General features: G+C 45.4%; 1 protein-coding gene across 2 annotated transcripts in view; it reads right to left on the bottom strand.

Annotated features, from left to right (window-relative positions):
- Nucleotides 1-13,000, bottom strand: part of LOC119436328 (uncharacterized) — a 41,981-nt gene extending 28,981 nt beyond the window's left edge. For both annotated transcript variants that reach the window (XM_049657072.1, XM_049657074.1), the window contains exons 1-3: nt 12,847-13,000; nt 7,266-7,390; nt 3,922-4,326 (exon numbers count right to left, since the gene is read on the bottom strand). In XM_049657072.1, coding sequence (XP_049513029.1) covers nt 3,922-4,326; nt 7,266-7,390; nt 12,847-12,964 — 648 coding nt within the window. In that variant the 5' untranslated portion in view covers nt 12,965-13,000. The remainder of the gene's footprint in view (nt 1-3,921; nt 4,327-7,265; nt 7,391-12,846) is intronic.
- Nucleotides 13,001-27,611: the final 14,611 nt, after the last annotated feature.

Below are 27,611 nucleotides of genomic sequence, written 5' to 3'. Positions count from 1 at the left end.
ACCAGCGCGTTGGAAACATCAACTGGAAAAGGAGAGAGTGCCGGCTTGGCGGGCTAGACCAGCTGCAGCAAGTGGCAGGATCAGGTTTGAATGAAAGGAGGGGGAAAGGTCACGCCCGCGGTGGCAAGATCGCCGGGTCGAGGGATGCAGGCCCCCCTCGCACACGCACGTGCGCTCGCTTCGCATTCTGTTGCGGCGGAGAAGGTGCTTCCGGTTGCTGCTCGCGCAGAAAAACTTTGTTATATCCAGGAATTCGTTATATGGAAGTTCGTTATAAGCAGGTTTAACTGTAATGGTTCAAGATGCTCAATCTTCATACACTTGTTTTGGGACGATCAAACAAAACATCGGAGTGAAAACCGGGGGTTTTAGAGTTTGTGCAGACATTGTTGAAAGTAGAAATTCATAAGCTGCATCATAAGCTGCATCAAGCTTGAGTTAAGATCTAAAAGCTGTTAATAAATGCTAAAAATCAAGAAACTGCACAGCACACTGCTTAGATAGCACTGAGCGTTCTTAAATTATTGTTACAAGAAAACAAGTCACTGGGCTGAAATTTCGCACAGAAATTGGGTGGTCCCTCCAGATGCTTACCGTATTTTTCGGTGTATAAGATGTGTTTTTTTTTTTCAGAATTTTTGGTCGGTACAGTGCCTCCTCTATACTTTCAGTGCCCGGCAATTCACGCTCTCAGCGCCGTCGCGTCTCCGTTCACGTAGCGCGCTTGGCAGCCGCGAGGAGGCGCCACGTAAGCAGGGTTTGCTTATCTCCCGATGGCTTGCGCGATTTGGCCATTTGGGATTTGGCGACGTGCTCTGCTGGTTTCAAATACGTGCTTTTGCGACACATCTCGCTTGGACTGACATGGCGTACTGTTGCGTGCCTTTGTGCGAGTCGGATGAACAAAACAAGACTCGGGGACTTTCATTTCATGAATTTCCATCAGACTTGGCATTGAGGGATTGCCTTGGCATTGCCTGTGTACATGCCTTCCCTGCAGATACCTGCGACCGTCTATGTCGGTGGCTATACTGTTCGTGTCATCAGTGAGCAGATAAACTGAGAGAACTGTGTGGCAATCGCCATCCAAGCTACTAACTAATCAGCCATTGCAGACGTTCACTCGCAGCCAAGACCGTGGGGACTTTTATATCCATCCCTCTGACGACCTGCTTTTTGTCTTGGACAGCTTGCGTGTTTACTCTGAGCAAGCCCCGATGGAAAATCCAGCTCTTCAGAGACCCATGACTACCTTAGTGGCACACGCTGTTCCAGCTCTGTGTGCCTCAAAGTTGCTGCAGTGTAAAGAGAATGACATGATGCACCAACAGAAGCTGATGGAACTTATTGCAATGCGTTTTGTGAGGCCTCTCCTTGCAAACTATGGATTTAGCATCACAGACAAGTACGACGCTTACAAGTACTTTGCTCAAAAGCCACTTTCAAGAAAGAGTCCAAACTGTGATAAGCAGTGTAACACTTATTCAGGTGATCTTTGCACAATTGTGCACATAAAGATAAAAAGCGAAAGCAGTTTGAAAATAAACATTCCTTGTACGTATTTCATTAAACTTGAAACACTTCTGAGTGGATCTATTCTGCAGATTTGAATAAGTGTCGCACTTTCCATTGTTTTTCAGGTAGGCCACTGAAGAAGCCAGAGAGGCTCTTTCTGAACACACTATATGTTACATGGTGGTCATTTTTATATGACTTCATTCTAGAAGGTCCTTGCATGTTGTTCGGATTCTGTAAACTTGACAATTCACTGAATAGATTCTGTTGAGGAGCTTTAAAGCATGGTGTGTGCATTCTTCTAACCCGACATCGATGATTGAATTGAGTATTCTTAGTCTGTTCTTCTGCTGCTAGAAATGCAGTAAATCTAAATTCTCTATGGATCAACTGGCCCCAGAAAAAGACAGCTGCATTTCATATCCATTCACATTCTGTAATATCCTGTATCTGCTTCGGATGTCTTTCGGTTAATTGTTTTTCTCAGTTGTGTTTTTCTTTGATACCTTTACTCAGTGCTCCTCGTAGGGCCTCCAAGATATGTTGAAATAAACATCATCACCTATCCAGATCTGCGGCACACAAAGCGGGAGAATACATGTTGCTGTGTTTTTATCCGCTGTGTTGCCACTTGCCACCACGGGCACCACCCTCCGCTGCCCTGGTAAACCAGCGTCGGTAACCCTGTTTAGGTGGAGGCACCTAGTGGCAATGTGTTGTACTATCGGCGACGGCGGTGGGCTATTGTTCTCCGCTCTTTCGCCGGGCACTGAAAGTATAGAGGAGACGCTGGTAGGTGCGTCTTATAGAACAGTGCGACTTATGTACGTTTTTTTTTTTTGTGTGGAAAACTGCCATCAAAATCGGATTCGATGTCATAGCCACGCGACGTGCGCTGGTTGACTTAATTGCTACGGGTTCTGTGCGCGCTATCGAGGTGCCGGGTTCTCGTGATCGAGTTCCCGAGCGCCGTGCGATAAGGACGGAGCAGCAACGCAAGCGGCGGGTCGACCGACCCCGAAGTCGTCGCTTCTGCAGATCGCTGTCAAGATACGGCGTGCGCCGCTGCGAAAACTACGCAGTTGCTACCAGAGTACAAGCCCCCTCCTTCCGCGCTGCTTTCCTCTCTTGTGTGCGATTCGGCTCACCGTCGCACGCTTTCACTCGCACATACAGCATACGGCGCGCGGGGACGATGTTAATGCCCTTGGAAAAATTTATATGGTACATCGCGGCAACCACGACAGCAGAAATGTGCCTGGAGTGGAAATATATGGCACCCATACACTTGCACGGGACCCGCGTTAACGGAGTGAAACGTCACTTTTTTTTTATCACTTACCGAACGAACAGGTGCGTCTTATACACCGGTGCGACTTATTTACGTTTTTTTAAAGAAAAAACTGCCGTTTTGAGGGGGGTGCGTCTTATACAAAGGTGCAACTTATAGACCAGAAAATATGGTATGTTGGTTGTCACTAAGACAATAAGCACTTAAATGACTGACATCAGCACGACGGAGCTCAGGTAGCCGTGTGATGTCAAACCTCAGGCTTAGGCATAAAACTGGTCATGCTTTGGGCAAGACCTCCTGGCTGTGAAAAAAAAAAGTCATGCCAAAGGAGTGGCACAACAAGAAGGCTATGACAGATCAAGCATACCATGTTTCATGTGATTACACAATCAAGCACAAATGGACAAGGACAGAGGAGAAATTGACACACACACACAACCACTCTCAATTATCTGGTAGCGTTGTGCATGTGTCAATTTCCTCTCTGTCCTTTGTCTAGTTGCGCTGCACTATTATCATGAATCCCAACCGACTAGCCCGCCAACATACTTTAGCCAATTACATATTTCACGTAGTGTACTGGTTGCACCTTGCTGCTAAATGTCAGGGCAGACTTTAGACAAATGCAACTGCAAGAAATGTTATATTGCCTCTTAAACATGCGTTCATTCACGCCGATAGGTCACGACAGCAGCAGAATGGCTATTCACCCCCCCCCCCCCCCTTTCTCGTAGTGCATGGCATGCAGGCTCTTTTTAAAAGTACTCTTCATGCCCCCGCGCAGATTGCAGGTTAAGTAGATAAGATGAAAACTTTCGCAATTTCAGTCTCTGCAGTACTTATGGCAAACAAAAGCGGCAGATTGTGGGAAGTTGGGAAGAGTGATGCTTAACAGTTGATGCTGACGTGATATGCTTATGAAAGTTTGCACAAATCTGCTAAGGGCTTTTATTTGGAGTCCATGAGGTAACCCCCCCCCCCCCCCCCCAACTCCTCGCGAGGTTTATCCGAAGGGAAGGAGAGCTTGACGAGTGGTAATGCAGCCCGACAGATGTCACCCAGCAACACTAAAATTTAGCTTAGGTGCAGTGCTATCACATGTTGAGGCTCACCTGTGGGCCACCCAGAGCAGCAGCACCCACAGCCAGCCAGAGCCGTGTGCATGTAGCTACCAGGCCCAGCAGCCAGGCTCGCACCAGACTTGGGCCGCAGGGGCCCAGCAGCTCTAAAAGCCAGTTTAATGTCCCTTCATCTGTGCCTCGGGTGTCCGATCGGCAACGGGCATAGGACCGTGACTCTGCATCCGACACCTTCTTGGGGAACGAATACGAGGCTGACCGCTGTGAGCATGCTAGTCGTGGTGCTCCATTTGCTGCTGCTGCTGCTGTTGCTGTTGCTGCTGCTGCTGCTGCTGTTTCATCCAATGACCGTGTGCGTGATTCAGACAACCGAGAGCCACTCACAGTGCTGCCACCTACAGTCCCAGAGATGTCTTCAGACAAGAACTGCGATGCTGCCTGCATAATGATACACTGTTAAGGCTGCTACCACAACAGAAACCAACTTAACAGTTGCTGCATCAACCATGACATTAATTAAATAATAAAAAAAAGGATAGCTTACACTCGCAATGTAATCAATACAACATACATGTAATGGTGCACAGAAATCTTGAGATAAAAAATTTTCTTATAATATAGACTATGGGCAAGTAAGTATCAAGGTTTGTAGTGACGCCAAATTTATATTCGGAGGAATCAGTGTTTTCACAACTAAGAAACACAGCAATACAGTGAACTTGAGCAAGCCTGCAGAAGCAGGGTGTCAAACCGAACCATAATAGCACCAAGAACCAGAGCTGCCCCAGAACCAAACCGAACTTTTTTCCACCATCTTGTAGCTGAACTCGAACTGAAACTTATATTCTATAGCGTTCCAGTAAGTTTCTTAAAGAAACGTCGCTTTATGCATTGAAGCACAAGGTTAACTGGAACGCCAATGCATTTCTCTGCAAAGTTCGGGAATTAATATCTCGAAACTGGTGTCACCCTGAGAATTAATTCCAAGTGGATCTGCCATGAGAACTGCATGGCTACAATTTGTAAATTACAATATGGGCCATCAGGTGATTAGTTAAAAACTTAATTAGTAAATTTTTGTTATTTATTCGATTATGCATTTCAATTTCTTGTTCAAGTAATGTCCGCCTCTTCGAGTAGACCAGCTCATGAACTCGGATTGTGCTATATGCCATAGGCAACCTTTAAGAATTTTTGAAAGTGTTCGCTGAAACACCCTGTGTGTATGTATGTATGTATATATATATACCTTGAAACAAATCTGGCCAGCTATCACCTTAATGTCATTGCCAAATAAGCATCAGCAAGACCTACCTGGAGCACCCGCACACTTGTGCAACAAAACCACTGCCATTTCGTCATTATGTGAAAAACACACAAAAACACAAGTACAGCACAGCTGAAATTCCATAACACAAAGTTCCTACTTATCCTGATGTTTCTTATAAAACTGTCAATTACAGTAGTGTTGAATGCTCAAATCGAACAGAATCAGGTACTAGTAAAACTGAACTAGAGCCAAGACCTAGCAGGGTTGCATCTTTAAAAGTTACACAAATCAATAAATTGTAGCCATTGAGGCTCCAAGATGGAATCCATGCAGGCTTCTATGTTATCTCCTTTAGTAATGCTTTTTTATGCTTCTCGTGACAAGCACTGCTGTCTGATTGTTACAGTTGCACTAGGACAGCATGTGCTCTTCAGACGCTTCACTCTGTAGCAAGTCTGGACATCTTCAAGCCGCGTGATGTGATCAGGTGAGATTTCGAAAGCATAATGTACTGTTTGGAAATGGTGTGTATAACGCAGCTCTTTAAGTCTGCAATATTGCACCTCAACGCACACTGAATTTTAAACCTTGCTGTCTGCTTTCAGTTCATCCGCCAAGGTTGAAGACCGTTCCTTTTTTGCGATGTCGAGTGCAGGAAAAAATTTGATCACGCAACAAAGCCGGCTTGGTATTGGTGGATGGCCCTGTTAAGTTTTTTTGTCGCTCTCCCCCTTTGAGTATCTTACAGTATTTATTCCGCTAACAAGGGAATAAATCAATTGTTGCAAGTAGCACTCTGTCGTGTGTGTTCCTCATCTGTGTGTCTCGTCTAAAATGTTGCGCATTTCAACCTCCAGTTTCAATTCATGTGCTACATGGCTGCACAATAAAACCCCACCATTGTTTTCCTCCTCTAGCTTCTGCAGGCACTGTTAAGTTTTAGTGTAAAGATTTCGTCCATTCAAAAATTCAGCACAAGATTGGCTAAGTGACTTAAAGGGCAACTCTGGTGAGTTTTCGATGTCCACTGCCCTTAATAAAATTTTGAAAACACTAAACCTTACTGTCCTGACGTGGGAGCTGCCTGCGTCATCCTAAGGGTTGATCTTCAGGACCTGAATAAAGTTTATCATACCATACCATATACATTCTCTTTTGCACTCAGATTATCTGTGCCAAACGATATGACTGCAAGTCATTTAGTTTTCCTGAACATGAATTTTAAAGATTGGTTGCATGTTCCCGACTCATGCCCACGAATGTATGACTTTTTACTGGCCACCATGTGCATGTGACATCAGAGTCTGCACTGCCACTTCACCCATAAACGACAAAGCTGGCTCCTTTTTCTCCAAGACGACAGTCAACAATCATCGTTTTGAGACGTGATGAACGGTGCTTCTCTCTGTCATGCCGCAGCACAATGTGTTGAGCTTGGGGCTCGTCAGCTACATCACGCGGCGGCAGCAGACCAAAAGTAAATGGCGGTCCTTCAGCGCTCATATTGTCGCTGAAATCGGCGCTGTATAGTTCAAAAGAGCTGGAAAAGCTCCCTGTGTTATCAGAAGACATCGTCAGCTTCACTTTTTTGGCGTTAGCACCAAGTGTGCTGCGTGTTTACATTACAGTAGTGCAGGATCCGATGTCATCGACTCATCGTAGACATCACACGAAGCAGGTTTAAGCACCTTGTTTATTAGTTATTTAAAATTACTGATGAGTTTCTAAGCAAACTGAACCCCCCTACCGGTGACAGGACTGTCAATGCCATTTGAAAATGACAATATATGGTAAAAAAAAAAAATGCCAGAGTTGCTCTTTAATAAAAAGAAAATCAACCTTTATTACAAACCAATGAAACCACACAAAGTGATGAAAAAAATCCAGTAAGAATTCTGAAGACTGGGTAGTACAATCGGACACACCCAGGCATTCAAATTTCATGAAGCCATATACTTAACCAAGACAGGATCAGTCACATCCTAACATCAGCCACACCCTTCACTTGTAACATGACTCAAAAATTTTGAACCTTAGCCAACACAAAAAGAATAAGAACAAAAAAGCTTGCAAGAAGAGCGCTACTTTATGTGGTGACAACACTTACATCGCCCAGCGAGTAGGACAATCTCGTTTGGTCTCCTAAGCTTGTGCACCTAGTTTCAGATGACGTCAGAAGTGGTTCCTGCTTTGTTTGTATCTGTGTAGAAATGCTTGCCTCTTTCGGAGTATCTAGAAATAATGAATAAAAAAATGTCAAGATGATGACAGATACAACCAATACACATACGCATACAACCTCCATTAAAAAGTCATCTCAAGATTTTTAGTCTACAGACCTCAAATCTGTTAAGAAACATCATACCTTAAATACCTTCAGCATTGTCAAGCAATAACCACTGCCATTATTGGCAAGGTTACATGTTGGCACTCCGAAGGCTAGGCTCTGGTTGCCATGTGTACACGTAGTCAAACAAGCACCACAAGTGATTATAAATAATGGCAGTGAAAGCATCAAAGATGTGCTATCAAGAGTCGCAATATCTGTATAATAACTTCATGGCCACTTTAACTGCTGTGCTTTTACTCAACAGTCACTAGACTTGGTAGCAACACATAGAATTTAGATAGCAAAGCACAATACAGTGAGCAGCTGGAAGCCATTTAAATGCATTTTTAAATAGACATATTTCTCTAAATTCTGTTAAACCAGAATTCTAGTCTTCACAAAATGTTGCCAATTTTAGGCCCATCATGTTAATATTTGAAAACTTGCAACCTTGCAACCACAAACATGAACAACAAAAACTGGTCCCCAGAAGACATTTAGAAACAATACAACTGCCACCTAAACTAAAGCCAATGACAAACATATAAAGATTCAATGACACACATGTGCAAGGTCAGCACTCACAATACAGCAACGGGGTAACCAGATCATGCAAGGCAGTCTCAAATAACAATAGGAGTCACAGTAGCATACTCCTGAACACTGTTAGGAGTGTTCAGAACATTGCAAGCAAATACTAGACATTACATATGCCCCTCTAACCCAAGCACTGTTCACAAAGATATTCCTCATAGAAAAGCTTTAGCTGAAAAAATAATGATGGCTCCTCAATTAACCAATACAAGCAGTGCTGTATTCAGTTTGTAGCAATTCATTAACAATCTTTCCTTGGCCTGCACAATAACACATGCTGCACATAGTGAGAAATACTTCAAGTAACAAAGATGTCACATTGCTTCATGGCAGAGAATAAATGCTTTATGCTTTCTATACACGAATTTCATCTTTTGCAGTAACAAATGTGGTCATGTCAAATGAACCTGGGATATAATCACAAGGAGCTGGAGAAAGCTTGTAAATAAACTGTGAATGAGCTTGACAAATGTGAAACTGAACAGAAGTGGTGACCAATCTTAGACATCCTAACTGCTAGGGTAGGTGCAATTATAGCCAAATTACAAGAGACCCAAGATAATGTCCTTATGGACATAAACAGACCAGTCGGCATTAAAAGTCTGCGCCATTAAGTTTTTAAGCTTTGAGTTTGACTGGATATGCAGCAACTGGTATATGACTGTGAACAATGCTCCTATATGGGAGCTGAAATGTCATTAAACTTATTCCTTTCGATGGTGCTTCACGTCTTTATACTCCGTATGTGTGACATTATAATGTAAATCGAAAGAATCAACAGCCAAACACAAATGAAATTTCTAGTATGAAAAAAAGGAAACCCCCCAAAAATATTCACGCTAACAATCACAAAGGATTCACGCTAACTTAATTAAAAATGCCAGCTAAGGCCACCTAGTAAGTCGATAGATCATCCATACTTATGTGATGCCATGCAATGCCCGTTTGTTCTTCCCAATTCTTCGTTATGTTTCATTGCTATTAAAAATTAAAGTCACCATTAGCAGGATTTCTTGACTAGGAAAACAGAGCATGGTCAAAGACATGTCAGCTAAAAATACAATAAGCACATTGTGGCTGTGCATGATTGGCCACATAGCAAAGGTGTTCGATTTGCTGTACTAGGCACAGTCCAACTCTCTCTTCCTATGGCATGAGTGAATGCCAGATACACAAGGAAGCAGCAAAGACCTTTGCTACATTCTATCATGCAGTGAAATCTAAGTCTTGGAAGATGGTTGAAGTGTTTTTAACACATTCACCCTTACAGCTGTCACCTTAAAAGAGTACTGACACGAAAATTTTCTGTCTCCCTTGCTTTTTTAGGTAGCTGTCGACTCAGTTACAGTATGAAGTATCAATTCCTCGAGAGCACCATAAATGAATAATTACAGCACCTTTCGTACGCCCTACCCAAAACGCTCGTCAAGCACAGCGCGGCTTCGGACATGAAAAGGTTACTTCTCATGTCACCAAAAACAGAGGTTGCAGGGTGTGGTGGTTTAAGGCCATACAACGACTGTGTCACCGAAAACTGCCAAACCAACCCCTCCGAGGGTTGGCTTCTCTTGGAAACGCAGGGGGACACTCTCTCCCCTATTGTCCCATCGAGTACTGAATGGACTTCTAGGTGCCACGGCCACAGTGTGTGTGTGAAATAGGTAATCTATTTCATGTCCAAAGCTATGCTTCTCTTGGTGTGCATTTTGAAATGGTTGTACTTACTGCCAATGTAATTAATTATTTCCTGCGCTCTTAAGGAATTGAGACTCCATAACGTAATTTCTGGGTCGAGGGCTATCTAATAAAGTAATAAAAACAGGACAAAAAATTTGTCAGTAGTCCTTTAAGTATGCCTGAAACTCGGGGCACACAATGCAAGGAAGTCTATGCACCCTCAATATATTTAATTTATTGAGGTCTATGTGCAGGGTACAGAAGTCCATGCACTCTCAATAGGAAGTTTTAGATGTTGCGTACTCAAATTTGGGGACACAAGCCACTGGGTTTACAAAAGAATGCAAAAAGGTATACAAAAGAAAGCAAAAGGGGTACTGAAGAATGTAAGCAGGACATGGCGATTTGGGTGTGCAAAGCTCCCTTTGGGTACCCCAAAGCTGTTTGGGTAAGAAAAATCTGAAACTCCCTAATATCATGTTTCAGTTGTTGAGGTCTGTATGCACTTTGCCAAAAGTTCTGAAGCCAGCGCACAAGTAACAAAAACTGTCGCTGGGCTCTGTATTCTGGATCAATCCCTTTCAATGGATTGTCATTGGCTAAGCTAGCAGTCAGAACACTTTGTCTCTTTTCATCTCTCCTGTGAGACACAGACAGCCACTACATCACCCAAGTAATCCTGAAAGTGATCAGGGGAGAATACAGCCCCTTGTTCTGCAGGGCCTCCATAGCACTCCTGATGCTCTAAAGTTAGTGACAACTGTCCCCCACTCATCAAGAGTACTCAAGCACTCACAAACTTCTCTGGGCCCTAGCACATAGCTACATAGCACACAGCTACAGTTCATGCATACAGTGCCTTCATGACTTTTGGCACTTGCCGCAGTAGCTCAGTGGCTATGGCTTGCACTGCTGAGCTCGAGGTTGTGTTTGATCCCAGCCACAGTGGCTGCATTCCAACAGGGCAGAACACAAAAATGCTCATGTACTTAAGTGCCCATTAAAGAACCACTGATGGTAGTGGTCAAAATTAATCCAGCATACGCCACTACGGCATGCCTCATAATCAGGTCTTGCTTTTGGCAAGTAAGGCCCCAGAAATATATTTTTCAATAGTTTTGGCAAGGGCTGTGCATGTAACAAATAACATAGTAGATACTGCATAATACAATGCGCTCACATAGCAGGGCTTTGCTACCTTTCGAAAATCCTGCAGCAAGTTTAAATGCAGGCAAGCCTCCTCATTGTGTCACCTATAATTGAGCAAGCATAGGTCAACATACTCAGACACGAGTACACTGACTAATACTCGCTCATTTCACAAGCGTGAGATAAGGTGTTAATTAGTAGACACAGTATGAACGGGAATGATTGCCAGTTAAACTGAGTGGATGTGAGCATAAACAGGAGTGAATGTTGGTTAACTTTGACACGAACAAATGTCAGTGACTGATTTTGAATGGGTGCTAATATGGACGTGAGTGAGTGCCGGTGAATGGGAGCGAACGCAAGTCAAGTATAAACCCCATGTAAGTGACCTTGAGCTTGACAGCAACAAGCAACACAATATAGATGGCTGTCGCATCCACTCATCGCCTACAAGTCGAACCCCATGTGAGCGACGTCTCCCCAGTGTTGTCGCTATGAGGGCAGCAAGCACACACTAAAACTGGCGTGACGCATGATCTGTTTTGCTGTAAAGAGCAGTATAAAATATTCTTGAAGGTCTTGCAGCAGGCTTTTTTTTACCCTTAAACATATCAAAATTTGGTCATTTGAATAGTAAAAACCAGTCAAAAGACGAAGTACAGAGAAGAGACGTGGCACACACAGTGACTGAGTAACCAGGGTCCTTGTTCCGTGCGACAACCGGTCATATGTCACTGATGTACATACTGTTGCGGCTTTGCGATATTGGCTACTCACTCATACCACTTTCAGGCGACGAATTCTAGATTTCCAGAACCAAAGGATCAAGCCACAAGAATGAGCAATCTGGGGCCGTATTCTGAAACGTCCCCCCTCCCCCCCCCTAGGCGAGATTTCTTTTTTCGCTTTCAGGCGTGCGCTGATTGGCTGTTTTAGCAAAATTGGATGAGCTGATTGGGTGGTTGAGCCCGACGTCATTAAATTTTGCTCAACCAGCCAATCAGCGCGCACGCCTGAAAGCGAAAAAAGAAATTTCACCTAGGAAACTAGGTGAATTTCTGTCGCCTATGTGCAAAAGTGTCACATAATGCTATTAAACTGATCCCGCATGGCAAGTACTCATAAATGTACCCACTTAAATGAGTAATAAGCATAGAATCCTGCTTAAGAATTATTTTTAATTCTGAAAGTACAATTTCAAATCTCAATCAGATGCGTGCAAATTTCAACACGTGTCCGAGTTGTTTCAACTATCAATTGAGAGCGCAATCGAGAGAAATAGCGCCCACACAGAATCGGGACGTTCAACATGAACCCCCCCCCTCCCCCATTGCTAAACACTACAATATTTTTCAAACCGCATGAAGGGCAAATTTTTAAAGTTCAAATACACAAACACAAAGACACCACGGTTTCCCCAACACAAGATAGAACAACAAACCAGCTTCTAATCCATGTTTAAAAAAAATAAATAAAATACCGCTACGTAGCAAGACCGCATCTCTTGTATAGAACCTCCGATGTATCATGATTTCTAGCCCATTGCCGATACGAGCAACACACAACGTTCTATTGTAAAATCTACAGTACGCAAAAAACACCTTAATTTCTTAAGCTGGCCTGCATTGTAAGGAAGTGCTGGGGAGAAAAAGAACATCTCTAGATGATCGAACAGCCGTACCGTTTGTAACCTGCAACGTTCGTACAAAAGTACCCTGCTAGCTTCTACAATTGAAACGTGTGCAAGAATGTTTTTGGAACAGAATACGTATTTACAGCAAGGAATGCTGCACAAACAAGCCACTGTACGGCTGCCCCTGTTTGGTTGCGAAGATGCGACTCTGGATTTGGGGCCACTATTAGGCTTACACGATCGTAAAGGCAAAACCATCTAATTAATGAGCAACACGTCAAAGTACACTACAAGAGGAGCATTAACCTTGACTACGGTGCTTTTCTTGACCCATAATTTTCATCCATCGAGCATCAGAGTTTTCCAATATCTTCTTTCTTCTAATTTCCCTCCTACGAACTGCTTGCTCTGCGGCGTCCTCCATTGCGAACGCTTACAGCGCCATCTCACAGAAAAACAACATCACGACCTACTCAAATACTGACCTGGTCAGCTGGCGGCTCTCTATGGAGCCGCCTGCGCCAGTTCTCGTTCCAGACTTCGCCGCTAAGGGAGCGCTCACACAGCTAAGGGGGCGCATTTCTGGATATCAAGGCAGCCTATGACAGTGTAATCCAAAAGGATTTGTGGGACATACTGGGCACTCTAGAGCTCTAGATGTGGAAGATGGAGTAAGTAATCTTTTAAAAGATATCTATAAAAGTAACATGGCGCTTATAAAATGGGAAAAGAAGGGGCTTAGGCAGGGGTGCCCTCTGTCACCTCTGTTGTTCATGCTGTATTTACAAGGATTAGAAAGAAAAAAAAAAAATGTCACAGTTTCGCCCTAAGGGCGAAGCAATGAATGCGATAGCAACACAGCAATGTCATACGAAGTAAGGTGAGCGGCTTTGGTAGCAATATGAATTGTAGTAAACATGAGCTGATTAAGTAATCAGGTGTGCTGCGGCGTAAGTAGGCCGACATGAAGAGAGACTCGATGACCACGAGAAGGCGCGTGTGAAACGGTGGTGTTGATGAGAAGCGCTTCCCGTGGGCAGCGCGCGTGCGAAGGGACACACCTGTAGCGCTGCACTGCCGATCCGGGCAGCATGGCATGTGTAGCGTGCGTTGGAAAATGTGACCCGACTATTACTAACTGAATGAACAAGCGTGGTGTGAGCGCGCACAAACAAGCATGAATAGATCACACTGAATGACTGCAGACAACGACTGTCAAAACGCTGGCAGCAAGCGCATACGCCGCAGCTAGCGGGCGAAGGTACGTGCGGTCTATCGCTTCAACGGAAACTGAGCGGCGAATGCACAGCGCATACGAAGGTCAGAGCCGTGTGGAGATAAGAGACGGTGCGGGCGAGCGACGAGCGCGGTTGTTGGCAGAGTAGAAGTGCCCCCCCCCCCCCCCCCCCCCGCTCCCTCCGGCGCTGACTTCCCGCTTCCTTGCTTGCGCGTGGGAGATTGAGTGCGTTCGCTCTCCGTGATAGCGCGCGTCCCCGCACGCTTCCGCTCCGGCCGTAGCCTCCTCGATAAACTCTGTGCCTGTCAAGACGCCTAGACAACAATAGGGAGGCGCCGTCGGCAGAGTTGCAAATTGCCGCCGTTCATTTCGCTGAGGGCGCCACCGACGTAGAGTGCCGCCGCGACTAGATCCCGTCTGCGCGGCGGCAGGACGCCGGCTGCTTTAATTGCTTAGATGATGGAACAACGATCCACTGGGTGACCATAGCCTTGTTTATAACGCTGTAGAGCACTATAGTAGTGTCTCGAATGCAGTCTGTGAAAGTGCGAGCGCGCTTGCAGCAACTGTAGCGTCAAAGCGGATTGTGCTTCGCCGGTAGAAGAAAAAAAAAAAAAAAAAAAACGCGAGTTTGTTCATTGCGGTTAATACGCCATTAGTTACCGTAGTAAAGTGCAGAAAATACGGAAGTCGGCCAGCGTTCTTGCAGCTATATCTTGTCAAAAACTGCTTGTGAAGCTGCTCTATAAGTCAGCCGTCCTGCTTATATTCTTCTTCCTTCATTCTTATAGTGAGCATCCCATCCCAATCGCGTCTCATCCTTATTAAATAAACTACATGAAAACGGTGTCGAGATAACTGACATTACCAGGAAAACGATACTAGACTTCCTAATTCAAACTGAATAATTATTTGCATAAAATACGTTTGGCTATGGGAAGTCACTACTTGTGTGTTCTTGCGTTTCAATAACATACAAGCTAGAATACTACTATTTCACATCTGTACCTCAACAAAAATGTTTTTTTTTTACTTTTTTTACAGTGTATAACATTTTCGCACATAGGATGTAACCTGCAAGACATTTATAGAAACCTTTATTTTCTGTCTGTGTTGTCGTATGTCAACGGAATGTAATATAATTTTTTTTACCTTCAGCAAATGAAAATAATGATGTATGTCTCTTATATACTGTATATCCATACATGCCATTTGTACTGACTAAATACACCGCTTTGCAACACTTATTGCACATTTCACCTTGCACATTTTCACCTATACTCTGTCATTGATTGTACACTGCACACACTAAAGTGTACAAACTTTATTATGTCCCCGTTGTCATGAATAGCGGCAAGAACCTTGTCAAGCTGCAAACAAGCAGCTTTTAGTTCTTGTCCCAGCGTTCATTTTTCTAAATGAATGAACGCGAAATAAAGATTGAGATTGAGCCTTCCTTTGGGCATCGGCGCACGTTAGTAGCATACTATTTTTACGACTTTGACACAAGTTTTCCCGACATTCTTTTGCATCAGATGAGCGCTGTGGCCGACGTGAATATTCATACCGGCCCAGAAACCTTTACACCTTCTACCACGTCCGTGTGCCTTGGCGACCAGGAAAAATAGAAACAAATATTTAAGGACCAAGAAAAAGTGCCGCATGCCTTGAATAAGCAATATGCGAGCAAATATTTTATTGCAAACGGTTTGTTGAACGATGCATGCAGCTCAGACATACAAAATCCCGAGTGCTTTTCTGTCACTACATGCTTTGATCAAAGTTACATGTATCCACATGAACAAGTTCACGGTACTTACCCGCGCTGGGAACCTGCGTGATCTCTTCGAATCTTTTTTTTTTGCATTTCTCGCATTTTTTTGACGTGATTGCACTTCAAGAGCATCGTGCAATCACGGTCGCTCAGCGTTAAGCTCAGGTCGACGACCACAGCACCAAGAAGGTTTAAAATACGTGGGCCATGCTGCACGACAAAAACCGACAAAAGCAATGAACCCGACTTGCGATCCCAGCGGAGGTAACGCAGAGACGTTGGTAGAGACTGAGACGCGGGCATGCGGCAGGAGTCAGGAGCTAGTCTACGTCGGTGGCGCCATCTCTCGGTGGAAACGACCAATAGGGAGAGGGAAAAGCGACGGCCACTCGAGCGCCGTTTGACAGGCACAGAGTTTATCAAGGAGGCTATGCTCCGGCATACGGCGCGCGGCGAAGATTTTATCTATACGGAACCTCACGGCGACGGCGACGACGACGGCAGAAATCCGGTTGAAGTGTTCATATAATTGCTATCGCAATAAAATTAGAGAGGAGCGGACTTGGCTTCAACCTTTCCTTTTTCAAGCAAGGAGAATGGATTAAACAGTCATTACCAGGACTGATGTATGCGGATGACATTGTACTTATGGCTGACAGCAAGGAAGACTTGCAGAGATTAATGGACATCTGTGGTAAAGAGGGAGATAGCTTAGGTTTGAAGTTAACTAAAGAAAAATCGGCAGTCATGATTTTTAATGATAAGAGAGGTTTAGCTTGTCCGGTAATCGGGTAAACGCGGGCGGTCCGGGAGTTGGGGCGTGTTAGCGGAACCGTAAACGTGAGCGGCCTGTATGGTGCTGCCACCTGGTGGCGCAGAGCTCAAACTGACAAAAACAGCTAATATTGCAGTAACCAAGTGTATTCTACTTCGCTGCAGGTGTAAATGTTCGACAGTGGCGTAATCGTGTCGCCGCCGAAAATTTACACCAGCAGAGAAGTAGAATACACATGGTTACTGCAATATTAGCTGTTTTTTGTCTGTTTGATTTCTGCGCCACCAGGTGGCAGCACGATACGGGCCGCTCAGGTTTACGGTTCCGGCAAAACGCCCCAACGCCCGGTCCGCTCACGTTTACCCGATTACCGGACGAGCTAAACCTCTCTAATCAGTGCAGCGAGCATAGGATACAGGAGGACGCTGGAGGTGGTGGATAAGTACAAATATCTCGGAGTGTGGATAAACAATGGGGCTGAGTACCTAACAGTACATGAAAAATATGTAACGGCTAAAGGTAACAGAAATGCAGCTGTGATGAAAAATAGGGCACTGTGGAATTACAATAGGTACGAAGTGGTGAGAGGGATTTGGAAAGGGGTGATGGTCCCTAGTTTGACTTTCGGCAATGTGGTCCTGTGCATGAGATCAGAGGTTCGAGCAAGGTTGGAAGTTAAGCAGCGAGGGGTAGGTAGACTTGCTCTGGGAGCACACGGAAATACACCAAATCAGGGGGTACAGGGTGACATGGGATGGACGTCATTTGAGGGCAGGGAAGCTAGCAGCAAGATAGAATTTGAGGAGCGATTGAGAGAAATGGCAGAAAAGCGGTGGGCAAGGAGAGTTTTCAGTTATTTGTACACGAGGAATGTTGACACAAAATGGAGGAAGCTGACCAGAAAATTGTAAATCAAATATTTGGACTGCAGGAGGGGTGCAAACCAGGAAACAGCGGTTAAGAAAAAGGTTAAGGAAACAGAGAGGGGTCTGTGGAAAACAGGGATGCAGACAAAATCAGCACTGGGAACATACAGAACTTTCAAGCAAGAAATTGCGAAAGAAAATATCTATGATAATTCTAGGGGAAGCTCTTTGTTGTTTGAAGCCAGGACGGGAGTATTGCGGACTAAGATGTACCGAGTCAAGTACCAAGGTATAGACACGTTGTGCGGTGCGTGTGGAGAAGAAGAGGAAACGGCTGAACACCTCATACTTTTCTGTAAAGAGCTTAACCCTACAGTGCAAAGCAACGGGGCTGATTTTTTCAAAGCATTGGCGTTTAGGGACAGTGAAGGCAAAATAGACTTTAAGCGGGTAAAAATAACCAAACGGAGGTTATCTGATTGGTGGCTAAAATCAATGCAGGTATAGACTTTAAGCGGGTAAAAATAACCAAACGGAGGTTATCTGATTGGTGGCTAAAATCAAGGCAGGGGTGAAATTTCACCCACCACAAAGTACAAAATATGTTAATAGTCATGGCTAGGTGGCGTATGCCACCGCCCGATTTAAAGGGTTCAGCCTCACACATCCATCCATCCTGAGGAAAATGGAAGAAAGTAGATGGGGTGCAAGAGTATTCAGGTATTTATACAGGCAAAACATTGACTCAGAGTGGAGCAAAAAAACTAGGAAGCTTACCAGCAAATATGCGACCGGTATGGCCAGCAACACGGCAACAAAGAACGTCAAACGCAAAGTGAGAGAGGCTGAGACAAGGTTATGGGTGGCGGCAATGGAAAAAAAAAAAAAAAAAAAAAAAAAAAAAAAAAAAAAAAACCTGCTATGACTAACTACCTCAAAGGAAAAAAGGAAATCAGGAAATAAACAATTTATGATAACTCAAAGGGAAGCTCCTTACTTTTCGAATCGAGATCAGGATGATTTAGAACGCGAAGTTATAAAGCGAAGTACACCAAGAACGGCGCCGCATGTGCTTGCTGTGGTAAAGCTAGAGAAACGGTGGCATATGTTTAATTGGAATGTGAAGAAATCTACGCAGCTGCAAGTCTAGGCTCCTCTGACCTCCTTGAAGTCCTTGGGTTCAGGGAAAGCACGGGCAAAGTAAACATGTCCGCCCGGGGCGTAGCCAGAAATTTTTCTCGGGGGGGGGGGGGGGGGGGGGGGCAAGCTTCTGCTTTTTTCTACGTCACGTGATCGATAATAAATATCGGTAATTTAAGCAGACTCCATACATGTATATCTAAGACTTGGGACTGCCCCCCCCCCCCTCACGTGTGTGCTTGTGAAGAAATGAAGTAAAAAGTAAGGTCCGTAAATACAGTAAGTACGACAGGTACAGTGGGCGTTTGGAGCAACGGTCTCTCATCGCGCCACTGAATGGACCAGTCTTCAAAAACGCATCATTGAGACGACCCGTGCGATCGGAGAAGACATCATTAATTGTTCATTTACGTTAAGCGTAGATGGCGTCGTCCTCGTCGGGGCGAAGTGCGTTTCACAAGTCAAGGACGGCTATACGCGTGAAAATGCACGTGTGACCAGGCTATACCTATATACTCCCATAGCAATAGCTTGTTCGCTGCGTCTTTGCGCTAGAAAACTTAAATACGCGCAAAAACGCGTAAGGTTCTTTTTTTTCCGAATCTTTCGTCGCCCTGCTCCCTCATACGAGAGGGTTGCATTTCCTGCGGCAAGTGCATGGGCCGCTGTGTCTTCCGCTGTGTGCGAGCGTGCAGCCGTCATTTGCCTTTACGTCAACAGATTCAGAATTGCACAGAATATTTCACCGCAGAGCATAGATATGGCATGTGTACGCATTTTAAGTAGTGCGTGCAACTCATTTCTGCTTCACTTACGCCGGTGCAAACAGGAAGCGGCCTTGTACCTCACAGAATCTCGACTGATTGGTGTACTAGTGATGCAGGAATGAACTCCGGTCTTGTTCAGTGCATAGTGCACATAATAAATTTCTCAGGACGCGTGAACTCCGACGAGAACTGTCAGCGCCTGCAACAAGGGTTTACTTACGCTGTACTGCGCGCACAGCAGTAATTCATGCTTGTCGGCTGTCTGTTTCGTGTATTATGTTGCGAGTCGGTGGAATTTCACTGCTGTCATCAACCCCTTCGTGGGTACATTGCTGGTTTGGGATTCCACAACAAAACAGCAACTACCAGCCTTCCGTAATTGCTGGTTTGGGATTCAACAACACAACAGTAATTACCAGCCTTCCGTAGGGGCGCAATCGCAAACAAGAGACGTTTCTCGCGCAGACTAAAAGATCCTGCGCGAGCGCGGCCTAACCGGCACCTGAAGGGAAGCGGCGGAAATGTATACCGGAGATTTCGACTACCTGGGGTCTTTAACGTGCACCTAAATCTAAGTAAACGGGCCTCGAGCGTTTTCGCCATCATCTAAAATGCGGCTGCCGCATTTGTTGCTTCATTTGTTGCGCATTTGTTGCGCATTTGTTGCTTCAGAATGCGGCCGCCACATTCTCGCCCAAAACTTCACAGAGTGTCAAAGCCTTGACAAACACCGTCACAGTTTTTTCATATGCAGACATGATTCGCTGTAAATTACCAAGCCAAACGGAAGCGCCCAGGAATGAAATTGTGATAGTATCACCGGTTTCATGAATTATGTCAGCGCGAAGCGACGAGAACAAAGGGTGGGTAAGTGTGTGTGTGTGTGGGGGGGGGGGGGGGGGGGTTGCGGAAAAAATTTCGGGAGGGGTTTGAACCCCCCCCCCCCCCCCCCCCTGGCTACGCCCCTGATGTCCGCTGTAGATCGGATTAGTAAGAGGCGGTTGGAGGTTTGGTGGCAGGAAAGTAGGGAGACCACAAACAACAGCGACGTACAGCAACAGAGTTCCCAGTATTGGATCAAAAAGGTTGATGCCTGGAATTCTTTGTATTTGTGTGTTTCTCAAAAGTAAAGGTAGTGCATTAGGCAAAATAATAACAAGAGCTTGGTGGCGCAATCCACCACCCCGTTTCAAAGGGGACGCTCATAGCATCCATCCATCTATCCTGAGCGTGCAATGCAAGGTCGATTGTGCAATGGTTACAGCACACGCGGGCGCGCTGTACAAGTGTTTCATTCACGCAACGTGCTTTTGATTTATTGCAATGCTTGTGATAGCGAGAATGTTTATGTACACTTCAGTCAACATTTCAAAGCGTTTATTTACAAAAGAAGCGACTGCACCAAAACTGGTGCACTATTCTGTTCTTCAGCAAATAACTGATGTTGCGCACGTTTCTTTCTTTCTTTTCTTTTTTTTTTTTTTTTTTGTTGATCGTGCAAGTGAGAAATGGACTTATTTGTCGCGCACGATCTTAGCGAACCTTATTATGCGCTCTTCAGTTGAGCTATCGTGTGTAAATACTATTTCCAGCTGTCGCTTGAGAGCAGTTGAAATGTTTTTTTTTTCTTTTCTGTCTTTCTTAATCCGCATAAGCTTTAGCATCTACCTCATGCACGTGCGTATACAAAAGAGAACTCCTGTCTCGGTTACGGCAGCCCACCTTTCCATGTCTTAATGATACCCGCAGTCGCAGCTAAGATGGTAGAGCATGCACACACCACTGAAATATCGCTGTATCTTCTGCGACTCTTACTAGAAAGTTGGCGCTGAATGTTTTCATGTTGCTAGATTAGTTAGGGATCGACCCTTTAACAAATATTTTGGGTCCCGGAGAGTGTCTAATTGGTGTTTTGTACTGTTCAGGAAAGTCTACAATCTGCAATAAAATTCCAAGGCCCAGTGGCCAAGTCTGGGCACCGTCAACTTCGCAATCTTCTAAACTCTCATTGATGATTAGCGGTGCATCTGTTTGTACCAATTCATGACTTGTCGTTCCGTGACAGGCTTTGCGACGCGCGTAATGTATACGACTGAGGACCGTTTATATACTGTATAAAACTGGACTGTATAACGTACGTGCTTGCACCTCGTTCCACTTCCTTTTTGCTGATTACATGCGGCTCGCTTTTCGCACGGCAGGCACCACACGTGCACCTAGGGTACAATGGATAGAATTGGATTGCCGTCAGTCTTTATGTCATATTCTGGCCTAAAACCATTTTAGGTGGAGTAAAGGCTATATCGCTGCAATCCGAATTAACTGGATTGTGGGAATATGTCGGGCCGTTAAAAGAGGCGAATAAATAATGAAAACGTACGCGATAAGCCACTAACGGTAATAGTTTCTTTTTGCTGCGGCACAACTTATTTGCACGAATGTTTGTTGCAATAATATTCCGTACAACCCTTGCCTCGCATGCTCGCAATGCAAATTTGATACCGGTGGCAAAGGTATTCGGGAAGTGCCACTAAGCGACAATAAACGTACGGGCACATCTCTTTAACCATATAACACCTACGTATAACAATTTAAGGCATGTAGCTGCATTTTCGGCACGCCGCCAAATAACACTAGGACAGCCTCACCTTTTCTAGAAAATGCATGCCTTGATCCATTTTTTTCACCCAGGTGCGTAAATCGGGAACTCAACGTAAGGCGTATGCCAGGCGTCTTACCTTGCCGTGATTTGCACAAAGTCACGTAGCAGTGCGGAATTATTGTTGATTTTACTCAATCAACGTACTTTTGCTCATTTTCTTCGTCGTACAGAGTCGGCAGTCATACTGTCCGACTCGCAGACGGCATGTCGGCTGTTTCTCAATGGGACGGTACCCAAAATGGTACGCAGAATTCTGGGACAAACCTTGAAAGAACACCACGACATTATCTGGTGTCCGGCTCACGAGGGCTTGGAAGGTAACGTGGCGGCAGACCGTATAGCTCGAGGATTCAACAACCGAGCTGCGGCCGGGCCTTGCGCGGAACTTCTTCCAAGCACTCGTGATATTCTTCTACAACAACGGAAGAACGCAGAGTCTACGGTCATCCACACAAGGCCCTTAACAGACAGCAGAGTAGGGACTGGCGGCGCATTCAAACAAACAGCTTCCCTAACCTGCATCAACTCAGTAAAATAAGCCAACAAGATTTCTGGACGTCTGTCCATGGTGTTCCAACAAACCCACACTACAACATATCACATGGGAATGCCTGGAAAGGCCTTCACATATTACTAGCCCGTACATAACATCACAACCACTCATGTTAAATAGGCAGTGGGAGGCATGGCTTGCGGACGAGGGAAAGGAGAGCCAAGTGGCTCTCCTGGACCAAGCCCAGCGAGCCGCTCGCGCCAGTGGAGCCCTGGACTAAGGGCCCAACCACGCTCGCCTAATTTTCTTTTCAAATAAAGTTTATTCCTCCTCCTCCTCCTCTTCGTCGTACAAAGTGCATACCCAAGCAAGTGTCGCGGCTTGGCGCGAGCAGACGACAGCAAAAGTGCGCCGCAGATGGGGTAACTAGTAGCGCCATAATGCTCGTAGTGGCAGAAATATGAGCTAGAACAGGCGCGCTGGCATTCTGCTCGCTGGTCAGGTCAGTAGTACAGTAGGAGGTGAACAAAATAACAAGTGGACAGTGCGGAGGTCATGGTGTTCTTTATTCTATGCTAGAGATTTTATCCAGCGCTTGTTTTATCCGTAGAGTTTCCTACAATTGTATGAAACACTATGATTTTATCTTTATCATACGTTGTTTATGTTGCTACAAAACCAAACGTCCGTGACGTTTTTCGGCCAAGGAGGTTAAGAAAAACTGCTGGAGTGGAAGGAGCGCCTTTCAAGTGAAGCCGCCGCGTTGCCATCTTGTGGCGGCAAAAGCACGCCAGTCGCCACAGCTAAAGTGAGCTAGATTCTAACTCGCTTTAGTCAACTCTAAGTTGACGTGCAAGCACTTGAAATGTTAGCGTTATCCTTCTCATATAAATAAGGTTGCAGATTAGCATTGCCTTGCTCTAGAATAAAGGAAAATTTTATATCTCGGCCGAGAAGGAAACGACCGCCACCAAAGCTCTGAGAACCTCCTTGCAATGCGCATACTGAAGCACCGGCAACGCCTGATGATCATTAATGAAGATAATTTATGTTTCTTGCATGTACTACATTTCTGATGCTACATTTTCAATTCTTAATTGTTTTTTGTTCTGACAGCTTTCATGAGTGATCAATTTATACGCTGCATTAAAGAAGGTGAATAAACGCTAATTATTACGCGATTTTTTTCTACTTTGCGGCAGCTGAATATTGATTCCGATAAAATGTAAAAATGCCCCAGTACTCGGATATCTGCGATCCGGAGACCTCCAATACGGCTCGCCTGTCACATCAGAACTTGAAAAGCCCTGCTGCTCAGTTCAGACCACGGAGTAAGATAAACAGGAGCGCCGACTCCGCCGCCGCGCAACGCATTCGCTCGGGACAAACTGTGTAACGCTAAATTAGTCATCGCGTAGCGCCATCTGTCGAGGCACGTGGAAAACACTCAACAACTTGCTTCCATGTGCGCATTCGCTGAGTGGCGGAGGCCGGTGGCGACGGTAGCCACCATAACGGTAGCACGGAACCGGCAGGGCGGCACGCGTAGAGCTTGTCGTCTGCTAGAAACGTGGGCCCTCGTTCGCCTCAATGTGACAGCAATAATATATATATATATATATGCGCACAAATAATAAACACGCGGTAGTGGTTTTATGCACGTATGCGAAACATTTTTACATGTTTTTAAAGGAAACAGACGATAAATGATGCCGTACAAAAAGACACAACAGAAGCACTTGTTTTTTACTCCTCAACGTCTGCGCGGAAGCGAAGGTGCGAAATTTTCGTCTTCCTCGCTTTGTTTACCATGTCTGCAGTATATTTATTCATGCCTGACGGAACAAGGTATCTTGATACTTGTGCGTGAAGAGAATGAGCAACAGGACAGTGTTTTGTTCCCGGCTGTAAATCTGGGTATGGCAAAGGACGCGAGAAGTTTTCGCTCTTCGCGGCGCCATCTGAACTTCAACTACTGCACCAGTGGCGTCAAAAAATTCCTGAAAGTAAGCGAGCGCTTAAAGCAATGGACAAAATATGTGCGTGACACTTCGAGAAACAGCTTATTTTTGATAGCTACTTCAGCAAAGACAAAGGCGATGTCCTACTAGATGTAAAGAAAGTGCCTCGACTTCCAAGCGGAGCCGTTCCTTTAATTTGTTTAAGGAAGCCTGGCGTAGCTCAATGATGCTGAATGCCAGGAGGAACCAGAAGACGCCAATGCGGAAGGATGGGAGGAGCTCAATTTAAATTTGTCTACAGCTACACGCAGTGCAGGTGCCTTTCCTTGTCCAGAGACATGCCGTAATGTAGAGAGACAGAAAGACAGGGAAAGAAAGACAAAAAGGTTAGCCAGTGTAAATACCGGCAGCTACCCTGTAAATTCTCAGCCTTGCCTTCGAGATGATTCCCCCAGTTATGCAGACACATAATCAGAGCTTCTATTGTGAAATAATAAGAAGGAAACACTGGCAGGAATTCCCAATTATTATGTTTAATGAGAATGTGGCGATTCTGCTCGCAAGAAAACCGGGCGACACGGAAAGCCCGCGAGAAACAAAGAAGCAAGCGAAGCATCTTAACACTTGGCGTGCTCAGATAAAAAAGAATGATAAACGTCAGCTTTTGCATAAAAGCTTCTTTTCGCTGTCGTCTGTCATTGCTTGAGACCACCCGAACTGCCGTTATATCGCCTTACCATTTGCTATAGTTTTTCTTTCCGTCTTAGTTTCCGTAATTTGTTTATTTTCTGTTCCTGTGCCTTGTAAAGTTCCATGTAGGCCACCTGACAAATGCCCTACATTTTGCCTGTATAAAATAAATAAAATGGTACATCACTTGTTTCTCCTGCTAACGTCACTCCGTGAACCGCAAGAGCTATGCGCGCTACAGGCGTCAGGGCGTGCGCGGAGCAGGTGACAAAACGGGTAGGCAAGCAGGAGCCGCGAGAGTGTCCCGAACTTGTTATGTTTTTTAGGCTTAGCTCACCCGCGCCTTTGCTCCTTCGGTTTGTTGGGCCCGCCTCTCTGCTGCAGAGTTTTTCCTAAAGTGTCTAGGTTTTTCCTAAAGTCCCTATATAATAAAAGTACCGCCATCCTTTGATCAACGCCGCTTGTCTCTCTCCTGTATCTCCGATTGGACGAAGATAGCGCGCGCTTTCACTTCTTTATATTGCTCCTCGCCCATACGCCGACGCTCGCCGTTACTCACCTCGCCGTCCGTACCCTACTTCTGATGCCCCTAACAGCCGCTCCTCCGGGCGATCGCCGTCGCCTCATAGCCGTCGCTCCCCGTCACCCCAACCTCGCCGCTTTTCCTCGCCAAACCGCCGGACGGAACAATATTTTGTTTGTTTTTTCGCCTCAGAGCCATGTTGAAAGTCCTCTGCGCAGCCGCAGCCGCAGTCGCCGGCGGCGGCGGCGGCGCGCGCCCGTCCTGAAAGCTTCAACGCGGACTTTCTAGGTGCGCCACCGTCGACTTGCGTTCGCAAGGAAAAAAAAAAAAGAAAAAAAAAAGAAAAAAAAAAACAAGTGCTTTAGGAGAGGAGACGGCGGAGGAAAGAGTAGATGGCGGTACTTTTCTTATATAGGGATTTTAGTTTTTCCTCATTCGTAGCGCCATCTGGCGAACACGCTGTGAAGCAGGAACCGGCGTTTCAGAATGTGTCCCTTCTAGACGAGCGGAGTCGGAGCTCATGTCTTGTCTTACTCCGTGGTTCAGACCACCACGAGCAGAGCCGCCGAGACAGAAGATATCGCGGCCGTCTCCTAGGTGACGGGGGCAGGAGCGACTTCGACCCCCCCCCCCCCCCCCCCCCCACTCTTTTGTAAAACGGGTTGAATAAAGTTATTTTTTCCTCCCTCTTGAAAATCCGTTAAGCAATTAAAAACCGTTGGAAAAGTCGGCGAACAGCGCTGCGAAGCCCTTGGCAGGCCGTTTCTTGCCCCCCGCAAGATGGCTGCCGCTGTCTTTACCCGTGCTACGGTGGCTAGATGGGTAGGTGTGCCGACCGAGCGTAGTTCACCACTTCTCCGCATCATGACGCAGAAGTGGCGCTGCGGACAGCATAACGGTAAAGCCCCTATATTTATATAGGGGCTTTATATAACGGCTGAGCTGCGCGCAACGTGGGCTGCGCTGTGTAGACGAGCCGCGTGTTTGATAGTATCGCTGCCTCTGCTCTAGCTTTGAAGTACGCGCTATACAATGCCATTTTGAGCAGTGTAGGCAAAGCCAGAATGAAGAATTTGTTGCTGTCGTCTAGTCAGAAGACATGATATGCTGAAGTTAATTTTCTAGCTTGGCGATTGGTCACATTTATTGGTATAAACGCGGCGCTCCAGCCCATTGCATTAAGTACGTAGATGCATTTTTTCCATGCATAAAACAATACTGCAGTGGTTTTATACGATACATGGAAACGTGTTTACGTGATATTTAGTGAGTTCTAATGTTTCAATTTCGAGAAATCCAGCTATTGTGTTTATTGCTGCCTCAGTTACTGTATTTAAATTGTTACGAGACGAATTGTGTTGGTAAGTGCATATGGTTCACTGTTTGGTTGCAATAAAATAAAGCAATACGTCTTGGGCTAAATTCATTAATATATTTAAAATACAAGAAACGCTCTCATAACTTGAGTCAGCAAACGCACCAACATAAATAGCCTAGCGCCAGCAAGGCCGCAACGTTGGTCCACCACATCATAACATTATTCACAGCACACGCCTCCACTTCAGGTGATTCTTCTTCTCCCTGTTGCTTTCGCGCGCCGTGTTATTGCCCTTGACAAGAAAGTAAAGGCTTGTAATTGAATAGAACTTCACAACATCGTTTGTGAGCTCTTTCTTGTACCGCTTACAGCCGATCAAATTCGGGGGATTCAGCTGCAGAAAGGATGCAAAGTCGGCGATACACTGTTCCTTCGTAACTCATTTAAACTGAAGCACAGCTTGAAGGCGTCTTCGAGCGATGCTACCAGTTTTTTTAGTGCTTCAGAAGGGAGCAACAGCCCTGACCTACTGATTCTGTTGAATTCAGTAATGTCCCTGAGCAATCGGAGCACTTGGTTCTTTGCAGGAACTTCCTTGCTACATAGCCTGCTATATAGAATATCAGCCTAGAATCACTTTTCTTTTCCCTGTAGCAGCGCAGCGGTGCTCGATGTCGCACGCACTGAGCACCTCATGTGCGGCTTACAAATTTCCAACGTCGAGGAGCTCATGGACGTACGCTTTTCGGTGTACCGCTTGCTCATTAACGTCGCCGATACAATCTAGCCACCGTACCGATACTGAGCAAGCTACTGAGCAGCTCGGGGCGAACATTTCCGCTGTCAGACAGCGGAACAATTCCGC

This window comes from Dermacentor silvarum, chromosome 1, assembly GCF_013339745.2.
Source record: "Dermacentor silvarum isolate Dsil-2018 chromosome 1, BIME_Dsil_1.4, whole genome shotgun sequence".
NCBI classification, from domain to species: domain Eukaryota; kingdom Metazoa; phylum Arthropoda; class Arachnida; order Ixodida; family Ixodidae; genus Dermacentor; species Dermacentor silvarum.
The sequence above is the reverse complement of the archived record's forward strand: the minus strand, read 5'-3'. Positions and strand labels throughout refer to the sequence as shown.